The 12,478-nt window shown below is 41.5% G+C and overlaps 1 protein-coding gene across 3 annotated transcripts in view; it reads right to left on the minus strand.

Annotated features, from left to right (window-relative positions):
* The window catches only part of CCDC13 (coiled-coil domain containing 13), a 137,704-nt gene that overhangs the window by 40,832 nt on the left and 84,394 nt on the right, over positions 1 to 12,478 (minus strand). For all 3 annotated transcript variants that reach the window (XM_033931794.1, XM_033931795.1, XM_033931792.1), the window contains one exon: positions 4,784 to 4,990. In XM_033931794.1, coding sequence (XP_033787685.1) covers positions 4,784 to 4,990 — 207 coding nt within the window. The remainder of the gene's footprint in view (positions 1 to 4,783; positions 4,991 to 12,478) is intronic.

Raw genomic sequence — 12,478 nt, forward strand, 5'->3', positions numbered from 1 at the left:
CTTAGCGCGCGCAGAATTACCACGCGCGCTAGACACTAATGCCAGCATTGAGCTGGCGTTAGTTTTCCCGCGTAGCGCGGGAATTTGCGCTTGCTAAAAATGTTAGCGCACCTTAGTAAAACAGGGGGTTAATTTTCCCCACCACCAAATTTCCCCATCCCGCCCCACCTGGCTACTTTTTCATGCCACCCGGCTGGAAAAAATTTCTGGGGAGAACACCTGAGGAAGGAGGTTTTGGCCTCTGAAAGTTCATTGACGAAAGCATAATGTCCTACGCAGATGACATTTTTCTCCTTATTCCCACAATCAAAAATCAATTGGATTTATCCAACAAAATCTCACACAATATAGAAAAAATCCAAAATTGGGCCAAACTGAAACTAAACACAACTAAAACCAAAGTTCTATACATCCAAACGACCCAGCAAATGGCACCAACAAGCATCACCCTTCGATCAGGCGAACCCCTCTCCATAGACGAATCCTCCAAAATCCTAGGTTGCATACTAGACTCCACTCTTACTATGGAACCTCAAATATCTAGTCTCCGAAAGAAGTCCCTCTACACCCTGAGACAACTAAGGCTACTCAGACTGTACTTTCACCAACACCTCTTTGCCTTAATCGTAAAGCAGATGATCCTACCACAACTGGACTACTGCAACTCCATCTACATGGGAATCAACACTACTCTAATTCACAAAATGCAACTCATCCAAAATACTGCCATAAGACTTATCTTCAACCTGAGAAAATACAACTCAGTCACAACCTTCATGAAACAACTGCACTGGCTACCCATCCCAACACAAATAACATTCAAAATATCTTGCATCATTCACTGCATACTTTATGGAAACTCTTCTCAATAGCTTGGTCTACTTCGTGTAGAACCCTAAACTGGATGCTACTAAATCTCCCATGCACAAAAGATCTTCACTACAAACGAGTTTTCCACTCCATGCTTATCTTTCTAAGAGTAAAAACTTGGAATGGCCTTACAGAAAGGACCAGAACTGAACCTTGCCACATCATCTTCCGAAGAAAACTGAAAACTCATCTGTTCGACACCTAATCTCCTTTACTCTTTCCTCTCTCTTACCTATCCACCTTCCCTCTCTCCCTCACCATCCTCTTCTCGAGGGAAGCAGGAGCCCGATCCTGCAGGCAAGTTAATCCGCCCCTCCCCCGAACCAGCGGGGGCAATTTTAAAAAGAGAAGCGCCAATGGCGCACAGCCGTTCGGTGCGCCTTTGTGAAGCGACCGGGTGAAGTGACCTGATGAAGCAACAGACCTGTAGCGCCCACAAGATCATAAACTCGGACTAGACCTCCTGATTTATTGGCAGCAACCTACCACTCTCGACTGGCCTAGTCCTTACAGACCTAACCAGGCTGGTACACTTCTTTGTGAAGAAACAAAGTGGAGAGACGGAAAGACTGATACCAAAACCACCTGATAAGTATAACAATGTGTTATAGCTCTATAAAAAATATATATATATATATTTAAAAGTTTAAAAGCTTAAAAAATCAAAAAGTTTAAAAATCAAAAATCTGTTAAATGTTTGTTGAATTTAAAATTTTAAAGCCAATGTTAGCTGAATTTAAAAGTTTGACTAATACCATTAGATGACAGATTTGTTGAATTTAAAAGTTTAATGCTAATGTTAGTTGAATGTAAAAGTCTGACTAATGCAAACTATTACCATAAGATAACAGTTTTAAGTCTATGTTAGTTGAATTTAAAAATCTGACTAATGCGAACTATTACCAGTAGATGACAAATTAATATTAGAATAGAAACTCAACATATTAGAATCGATTAAAGTTTTAGAATTGACTAACTCCTCAAACCCACACCATACACAATATATTAAATACACACCACAATGAGGACCACATCACCATATTTTCCACAAGCAATCCCACTGATATTCCTGCTCCTAACTGACTGGAAAGCAACTGCAAACAATATATATCCAATACCAATCATAGCAAATTCCAAGGGAATTACCCAACAAATCAGGCATCTCACAATTGACAGAAATTCAAACCAACAGCCTTACGCATACCAACCCGCCCCAAAATCAACAAGTAGAAAACCAAAAAACCCATATAAGACCAAAAAACAATCCCACAAAAGATCACTCATATACCCAAAATCAACTCACAACATACCTATAGAATACACCACTCTCAAATGTGCATATGTGAACATCAGAGCCATAGGCCCTAAAACAGAACGTATAAAAAACTGGATAGAAGAAGATGACTTAGACTGCCTTTTCCTCACAGAAACATGGCTCACCTCTGACTCGGACCCTAGAATAACTGAAATTTGCCCAAAGAGCCACAAAATAACATTAGTCTGCAGAGAAAATAAAAGAGGAGGAGGAATTGCCATTTTGTGAATCTTCTGAGAGCTCGGCAGTGGCGATCAAAAATCAAGTAAGTTGTACTCTTTGACTCTGTTCTAAAGAAATAGGTTTAAACATTTAAATTTGAGTCATGATTTAAATATGAATTAAATGTAATGCAGTTCTTTTTCTCTGAAGAAGCCTGTTGGCGTGAAACAGATTTGGCCTCTGTCGGGTCTAAATGTTAAGATAAGTGCTTGTTCAATTCCAGCATGCCAGATTTCCGGTCTTGGGTTATATTTGATAGTTGCCAGTTCTTCAATTTCCATTAATGTGGAAGAAATAAAAATTGAAATTGAAATATTTATTCACAAAAAAATATATTTAAAATTCATATAAAAATATTAAATTCTAAAGTAAATTACTTTACAGAGGTTTTGATCAATGATGAGACCCTAACCCCAAAATGAATCCTTCTATTGATTGGATCTTAGGGATGTTTTGAGATCTTTTTCCTCTGGTTAAACAAATTTTGTGCATTTCACATATGTGAAGTGTTCTATAGTGTTGATGTTAACCACCACCCAATGGCATCCCTGAATATATGTAACCCCTCTAATGAATTCCATGATCTCTATGATGCCTCCTGATTGGATACTCCCCAGGATTTTCTTCCTCAAAGCAGTCCCCTTGGCACCCTCTCATATATAGGCAAGTGCCCACCAAATAGTGCCTTGACCCCCCCTGAGGCAAACCCCCCTCCTTCAGCACAAATCACCTCAAAACAGGTCCTTCCCACCCCCATCCCCTGATCCCAACCCTGGCCTTACCAGGGGTCTCTGGAGTCTAGAGAGGTGGAATAATAACCCCTCGCTCCTGCTACGAGGAATTCAAAATGGCTGCCAAGACTTCTAGTAATAAATGTTGAGACTTTAAGCACCACCAGGGTTCTCTACAATATTTTACTGCGTGGACCAGTAAAATCAATTTTGCTAGGTTTTCAAGTAACAGCTTGCTGCTCCCTTACACATCAGTGTTTAATTCTGCCAGATAAGATAATCAGAGGAACAGTACAGTATAGTATCTTTTCTCTTGATAACCACAACCATTATATTTTCTATTCTGATAAGACAGTATAAGGCAGGGCTCAACAATGTCCAGATGCGTATCTCTCTGCTCTGGGGGGGAGGGGGATGGGGCTTGTGTCTTGGAAGGTGTGCCCAGAGTTGGTGAGTACCCTAGGGTAATCAGAGTCCAGACCCTGGGGGCAGCATGTTTCTTTCCTTTTTCGTGGGACTGGCTTGCCTGGCCCTTCCTTGGGCTTTCCGTGCTCAGGGGGTCCTCGGACTCCCGTGCGCCACAGAGGCATCCTTGCAACCCACTCCATGATTGAATGGGAGGGGGAGGGGGAGGAAAGGGGGGATTGGAGGGGATTTCTGGGGTTAATGGGTGGATATAAATGACACATAACTTTGTACAGATATGCCTTGTTCTAGCTGATTTCCCAACTCTGTTCAATATCTTTTGTATTTTGCTGTTTCCTTATGGTTCCACCTCTTTTTCAGTCAATAAAAATTGTTTACAATCTAAAAATATTGGACCTGGTACCTAGGTTTATCAGCCTGAACATACTGGCAGATTATTCTGGACTAAAGAACACAGCAATAATGGCAGGCTCTCTTCCCTCCCACCCTCCACAGCACACTCCTTCCACCCCCGTCCCTGGCCTGGCATTGATCAGAAAACTAAGGAAAGGAGAGTGCCTGTGCATTAGGTCACTGCCTCCCCTTCTGCTTCCCAGTACTGAATATAAAATTTGAACCACATGGTTCACATTTTGCATTTAGCACCAAAGTGGCAGAGGAGGAGGGTGCAGCTGATCTTCTTTCCTTCCACTTTTGATCCTTGCCAGACTGAGCTGGAGCCGTAGGGGGGGAACAAAGGACTAGGAGCGGGGTCTTCCTGTATAATGAGGAGGGGTGAAGGAGAGAATACTGGTTTCTGCTGTGAGTGGGGAAAGAGAGCAAGTGAGTGTGTGTGGGGGGAGTGCTGGTGTTTGCTATGGGGGTGAGGAAGACAGAGCTGGTTGTGTGTTGCCGTGGCGAAAGGGAGGAAGGAGAGAGAGCTCTGTGTTGCGGAGGGGGGAGAGGGAGGATTGCATTGCAGAGGAGGGAGAAAGGAGGGAGAGAGAGCTCTGTGCTGTGGAGGCAGAGGGAGAAGAGAGAAAGAAGGGCTGTTGCATGGATGCCTATATGTGGGAGGAGGGGTGATGATTTGGGTGGTGAAGACTTGAGTTCTAGGGTGCAGAAGAAGGGAGCTATATGTAGGTGGAGAAAAAAAAAGCTGGAGAGAGGTATGAAGGTGGTCACTGGGAGACAGCTATAGGAAGATAATCATTGAGAGATTTTCATCTGTCAAATTTACCTTAAGTGTCAGTTGATTAATTTCTTCCTCCAGCTCCTTCACCTTGGCTTCTCGCTCAGTCACTAGCTGTTTGAGCTGCGCTATAAGAGAGTTCTGCTTTTGAGCCTCATTGTTCAGCTGCTGTCCTAGATTTTCCCGTGAGATTTTGCTGTTCTGCTCCTGCTGGTTGAGATGACTTAAAACCTCTTGCAGCTGCTTTTGCTGGCTCTGGGGGAATAAATATCCACATTGTCACTCTTTCTTAGCAACCAAATTTCAATTCTACTTAACAGTGTTCCTGACGTGAATCTATCCCAACAAACATCTTTGAAAACAAAATCTGAGACTGCCATGTGCCTTCATGATAATTGGCACAAAATTTGCACATATTATGCTGAAAGAGAAGACAACCTTCAAAAACAACCCAGGCAAGTTAAAAAAGCAGCACACCTTGTTTGCTGTGTCTGAAAACTCATGTCTTCTCACTGGCAAAAAGAATCCATGGCAAGGATAAACAGAGAACTTTCCTGCTCTCCACCACAATGCATATACTTTTAGCTGCACACAGAGTTTTGGCATGCTTAGGTTCAGGGAGGGAAGGTATATATATATATAGATATATACACACACACACTAGTCTTTAAGCCTGTTACATTAACGGGTGCTAGAATAGAGTGTCTGTCTATCTGTGTTTCTTTATCTCTCTCTCCTTGGCTGCTGTCTGTGTCCTTCTGTCTCCCCCCCCCCCCCCGAGCAAAGCTGTCTGCCCCCAGCACACACCTCCCACCCAAAGCAGCTCCCTTTCCCTTTCCCTATCTCTCCATGGCCCCTTCTGTCTCCCTCAGCACACCCCTCCCCCAAAGCAGCCCCCTTTCCCTCTCCTTGTCTCTCCATGGCCCCTTCTGTCTGTCCCCAGCACACCTCCCCCCCCAAGCAGCCCCTTTTCCCTCTCCCTATCTCTCCATGGCCCCTTCTGTCTCCCCCTAGCACACCCCTCCCCCAAAGCAGCCCCCTTTCCTTCTCCCTGTCTCTCCATGGGCCTTTCTGTCTTCCCCCCAGTGTAAAACTGTCTGTCCCCAGCACACCTCCCCCTCAAAGCAGCCCCCTTACCCTCTCCCTATCTCTCCATGGCCCCTTTCCCTCTCCCTCTGGCCCCCTGAATTAATCCCCCTGCTTACCTGGCCTGCTCCTCTTCAAAGCAGGCCGCGATAGTGGTGGCCGGCCCCAGCGAACTTCGCAGGCCGCTCCCCAACCCGGAAGCACGCTCCCCCCGACGCGATCCCGTGCGTCAGAGGGAACGTGCCACCGAGGCTGGAAAGCGGCCCGAGAGGCCCGCCAAAGCTGGCCACGATTGCAGGCTGGCCCGATGAGGAGGATCAGCGGCAGCGGCAGCAGCGGTGAGCGAGGGCGGGAGGTATGGTTCCAGCTTGGTGAGGTGAGGGCGGGAGGTCTGCTGAGCTTCCTTCGGGTTGGTGAGGACGGGAGGAGGGGCGTGGCCAGAGTGATCATTGGCCGGGTTCTAAAATGAAACACGGCCACGGATAACACACCACGGCCGCAGTAATCATGCTTTTTTAAAAGCGCATGCGTCACTAACCTTTTATTATATAGGATATATATATATATATATATGCTGCATTTTAAAATCTTTACAGTAATCTTCCAGCAAAAATCCACCTAAAAAATTAGGCCCAAATGACTATGCATACTTTGAATTTGTGTAAATTTCACAGCAAAAGTATAGATGAAGTTTAGCTTTGAAATCTAGGGCACTTTGAAAATTCTCCATAACTAAAGATCTTAATACTCAGTATAGTTTGGAATTCCTATGCTTTCAGGTGGATTTTTTGGGTCACCAAGCCGCGCAGTGGTATAAATTGTTGTATGGATATTTGAATAAAAAACAAAAAACTGGTCTTAGGGATATTTGGAGCATTGAGATCAAGCACCAAATTTCTGCTTCTCAATGGCCATGACTTTGGTCTTGGAGATTAAAAAGTACAAGGTCAGCATCTATGAGACAAACTTGGTTCTTTTTGTTACACAGAGCTTTTTGGACCCCAGTTTGTTTACAGAAGTTGGATAGCTCTAGGTCTAATAAATGCTGGCATTGTAATTTAGATGCTGGGACTCTAGATCATTTACTTTTTTTTCTGTCCCTTTGTCAATGCCTTTTGGAAGTTAATTTGGTCCCAAATTAATTCAATGTTAGAAAATCATGTTGCCCTATCCTATGATACTATTTTATTTGGAACGTCTATGAGATTCAAGACTCAAATTTCAGCAAATAACAATAAACTTTTGTTAATACTGACGGGAGTTGCCATTCAACATATTACTGGAAACTGGAAGGACTATACTAAACTTAATTATACCTTTTGGTGGAATTCAGTTTGTCATATTTATAAAATGGAGAGAGTGCTTGCTATACAGCAAGGAAATTATAATAGTTTCAAAAAGATTTGGGGGCCATTGATTGCATATTCTACTGATTAGACACATTGGACACCTTTTTATTATATAGGACTATATTTAATGTGGGGATGGGGAGGTATGTTAAGTGATTTAATGGGTTTATTCCTGATGAATGGGATGGGTGGGGGAGGGGTCTTTTTTATATGCATTTGACAATAATTGTTAGAATGTCAAGTGGTTTGTACGAATTATTTGATTGAATTTTGTACACTTGTTGCAAGAGTTAAAACTGAATAAAGAATTAAAAAAAAAAAAAGGTGCGCTAAATGCTAAGACATCCATTATATTCCTATGGGCATCTTAACATTTAGCACGCACTAAATCAGTTAGCGCACCTTTATTGTGACAATTTTTTTTTTTTAATATGCAGGTACATATAGGGCTCCTTTTACAAAGGTGCGCTAGCATTTTTAGCGCACGCACCGGATTAGTGCGCGCTACCCGAAAAACTACCGCCTGCTCAAGAGGAGGCGGTAGCGGCTAGCACGCGCTATTCCGCGCGTTAAGGCCCTAACGCACCTTTGTAAAAGGAGCCCATAGAGTCCGCAGCTACTTTTCTCCACAAACTTAGAACCAGTTCTTAACGGTAAAAAACTATATTTTTCCCTCTGAAGATTACCTAAAGAAAAGATACTTTGCAGAGATCTGCGACTGCTTCTTCTCTGGATTTCTTTTCTTTGAAAAGCACTGGTAGTTTGCAAAACACAAAACTGCATGTTGTGTTGCTTCCCCTGACCTAACCACACCTCTGGATCCACCTGCTTTTCCTGCTGGTATGGTCCCCAGCATGCACTTTTACCCATGTAGAGGTGGTGGACAGATAATGCATTTACCCAGGTAAATGGCTTATGAAAAATCTGATCTTCCCATTAGTGTTGCAAGTGTCATCTAAATATATTTTCTGCTTATCGTTTCCTACAAACTCTACTTTAAAAATACCAAAATATTGCACCTATAGTTTGTGTTTTTTTTTTTTTTACTATAGGTAAGCTTTGTCTGCTTATTTCCGAGAACAGGCCCTTTAACCCCCTTCCACTGGCAACTACCCCTATCCCACTCTCTCCCCGCTCCTATTGCTCCCCCCCTCCCCCTACTTGGTCTCTCTCCTATTTTCTTTTACCTTACATCCCTACCTTTGTTGCTGCTTGTACTTTTGATAAAACTCTGTTAAAGCGCTCCCACGCTCCCTTCTTTGTTGCTGTAACTTTGTCAACATTTTGTAAATCCGTGTGTCAGCACGGATCTTAATTAATGGATGTGAACCGCCTAGAACTTCTTGGGTGAGGCGGTATACAAGAATAAATTATTATTATAAATTATTATTTGGGGGTGGCAAAAGGGAAGTCATATTTGCAGTAGGGAGAGGGATTGGTAGCATGGAATCTGGCTACTCTTTGGGATTCTGCCAGGTACTTGTGATCTGGATTAGAACAGAAGAACAAAGAGCTGGGACAGGCCGAAGGTCCTTCAAGGTTAGTATCCTGTTTCCATCAGTAGCCAACCCAGGTCAAGTAAATGGAAAGATTCAAAGGAGTAAAACAGATTTTAAGCTGTTTATACTACGAAAAAGCAGTGGATTTCCCCAAGTCCTTCTATTGTTTTAGGACATTATCCCAAACTTTTTTAAACCCTACAAAGCACTGCTTTCACCATATTCTCTAGCAACGAATTCCACAATTTAATTACACGTTGAATGAAGAAATATTTTCTCTGGTTTGTTTTAAATCTACTACTTAGTAGCTTCATTGCATGCACCCCTAGTCCTAGTATTTTGGGAAAGAGTAAACAAGCAATTTTATCTACCCATTCCACTCAGTATTTTATAGACTTCTATCATATCTCCCGAGAGCTTCCTCTTCTCCAGGCTGAAGAACCCCATACACTTTAGCCTTTCTTCATAGGGACGTTGTCCCATACCTTTTATCATTTTTGTCACCCTTCCCTGCATCTTTTCTAATTCCGCTATATCTTTTAAGAGATGTGGCTATCAGAATTGCGCACAGTATTCAAGGTGCGGCTGCACTATGGAACTATACAAAAGCATTATAACATTCTCATCTTTGTTTTCCATTCTTTTCCTGATAATTCCTAACATTCTGTTTGCTTTCTTAGCCACTGCTGCGCACTGAGTTGAGAGTTTCAACATATCAACAATGACACCTAGATCCTTTTCCTGAACGGTGCCTCCTAACGTGGAACATTGCATCACGTAACTATAGTTGGGCAGAAACCCAAATAGTAGCAACATTCCATGCTGCTGATCCCAGGGACAATCAGTAGTTTCCTCCATTTCTGTCCCAAAAGCAGACTATGGGCTTTTCCTCCAGGAACTTGTCTCAACCTTTTTTTTTAACACAAATACTCTAATTGCTGTTATCACATTCTCTGATAAAAGGTTCTAGAGCAGGGGTGTCCAACCTTTTGGCTTCCCTGGACCGCATTGGCCGAAAAAAATTTCTGGGGTCAATGCTGCAGCAAGACAGAGGAGGGAGCCGGCAAGACGGTAAACATCCAGGGGCAGCAGAGTAAAAAACGCTGCATCGCCCTCGATCGGGGCCGCACAAAATACTTCACGGGGCCGCATGCAGCCCTCAGACCACAGGTTGGACACCCCTGTTCTAGAGCGTAACTATTCATTGAGTAAAAAAAATATTTCCTCCTATTTGTTTTAAAGGTATTTCTATGCAACTTCATTTAGTCTTATATACTGCCTCCAAGGTCCTGAAAAAGGAGTTGGAACCACTCTGCAGCTATTCTTATGTAACCCTAGGCCCCATGAAGCTACTAAGGGCACTTCACTACCTAATCTCTTCCAGAGTACATTGGCCACTGTAGCTGGGATATCACATGCCATCTTCTCTAGGTTCTTCTGTCAGATTTTGAGAACATTTTCCCAAATCCAGATAGGAATGGTAGGTGCAGAATGAGACCTTTTATGTCATGGCTGAAGTACCCAATGATCTAGGTGTCATAAACAGTGCCTGTATTGTAATACTTTTAAACAAATAGAAAAAAAATCTTTTTTCACTCAATGAATAGTTAAGCTCTGGAACTTGTTGCCAGAGGATATAATAACAGCAGTTGGCATATTTGGGTTTAAAAAGATTTGTAGTGAACCAGTCATATATAACAAACAAAAACTAAAAACAAAAACGTACTGTATGGTGAATTTAGCAGAGGAACACCATTCACGATATCTCATCAAAATAAATAGAACTTGACAGAAACCAATAATGTATACAAAAAATGGAAAGAAAACAGACCTTTTGAGGTCGCAGCCATTTTGAGGTGTGTCAGCCAAGTTGGTTTACTACGCGAATGTGCTTGGACATTCAGATGTGGTAATAAGAAGTAAATTTCCCCTGATGTAGACTTGGATAAGGCGAAACAGAAGTGCTTTCTGTTGGGAAGAAGCATTTTGAAAGAGGAAAAAAGCTGTACGAAAGAACATCTGAGAGATGCAATTTGAAGGTAAGTTTGCTGTGTTTGTTTACATCACGTTGAGCTAAACCTTACATTATGAATTGAAAATATTCTTTATTCCAGGCTGTAGCCGTTGCCTTTATTTTTTGGCAGATTTAACCTTTCGTTCCACTTATAATAACCATGAAGACAGAAAATGAATTTTGAATATTGAAGTTGGTATGAATGAAATGAAAAATTGATTATATAAATGTATGGAGTTTTTTCAGACCAGTGATGATACGGATAGCTTAGGGTACTGTATAGTCCCCGGCCGGCAATGTATGAGGTCTGTTTTCTCCATTTTTTGTATACATTATTGGTTTCTATCGAGTTCTATTTATTTTGATGAGATAGCGTGAATGGGGTTCCTCTGCTAAATTCACAATGCAGTACGGTTTTTTAAAAAAGTTTTTGTTTAATAAGGTTTGAACATGTTCCTGGAGGAAATATTCATAAACAGTTATTAAGACAGACATGAGGAAAGCCATTATTTATCTCTGGGATGGTAGCATGAAATGTTGCTGCTCTTTAGGATTCTGGCCACTATTGGAAGCAAGATACTGGGCTAGAAGGACTCAGTATAGCTATTCTTATGTTCTAACAGGGAGGAGTCTTACCAAAACTGTAAGCACTACCATTTCATCAGAGTACAAGTAGTCCACGATGCCCCCTTGGTCATAACCAATGGGGTGGCAAGGTTCCCAAGCAGCAAACACTGACAATCAGCAGCTTCTCCTAACTCTAAAATCTCTTCTTCTTCCAATGTAAACTATACTTCTAATTACTCCTCTTTACCTCCTGTAGATGTTCTCCCCCCCCTGCTTCGGTCTCCTTCTCCCTATTTCTTCCATCTTTACCTACCTCAAATTGTACTTCGCCTTGAACCTATCTAGGCATAGAGTGACTCACAAATTGTAGATTAGATTAGATCAAATTGGTTGAGGCATATTTCCACCTGTATCAAGGCTCAAGTAACTTATTTGATTCAGTTCCCTTGCCTTACATACACTGGATATACTAAACGCCCCAAGAAAATATAATCTTAGAATAAATAAGTCATTTACAGTAGTCGGTTATGGGTTATGGTTATGGGTTCAACATCAACATATTGTGGAGGATTTACATTTTGTACTGCAGTTTTAGAAGTGTTTTCTTTATCACAGGGAGGCAAAATTTTACAACTAAAACAGAACAATGTTGGACTCATCAGTGGAAGACTATGATGCCAACAGGTTTAAATAATAAAAAAAATTGTTAAATCAATAAGACGTTAGTATATCTGCCAATATTAGCAAATATCCATTTGATTTGGCTAACTGACTATCTAGATTTGTGTTATGCTTTATATAGTGTTACTAATAGTGGCATTCAATGAGTACTACCTTTCTGAAATATGAATGCAGATACTGTATTACTGAAGCCGTCTATTGTTTTAGATTTGCTTGGATTAAAGATTGTTTTATTACATATATATTTTATATTGCAGGTTAAAAAAAATTATTATTAGATGGTCTCCCTGATGCAGCATTGTGAAACCTGGTCCATGTCACAGGGACCGTTGAGAACAGATTTGTATATGAATGAGATTATGATTGTGAACTTTAGCTCCTAAAATCTAAGAATTTACTGCTTCATTGGATTGTGGATTTCAGCTTCTGAAACTTAAGAACTCGCAGTTCAAGATAAATACTAGCGGTTTTCTTGACTCTATTACAGCTTATTTTGTTTAAACTGAATTAGACAATGCTGTTGTTTTGAATTAAATACATAAGCATT

The sequence above is a fragment of the Geotrypetes seraphini genome, chromosome 2 (genome assembly GCF_902459505.1).
Source record: "Geotrypetes seraphini chromosome 2, aGeoSer1.1, whole genome shotgun sequence".
Classification (NCBI taxonomy): domain Eukaryota; kingdom Metazoa; phylum Chordata; class Amphibia; order Gymnophiona; family Dermophiidae; genus Geotrypetes; species Geotrypetes seraphini.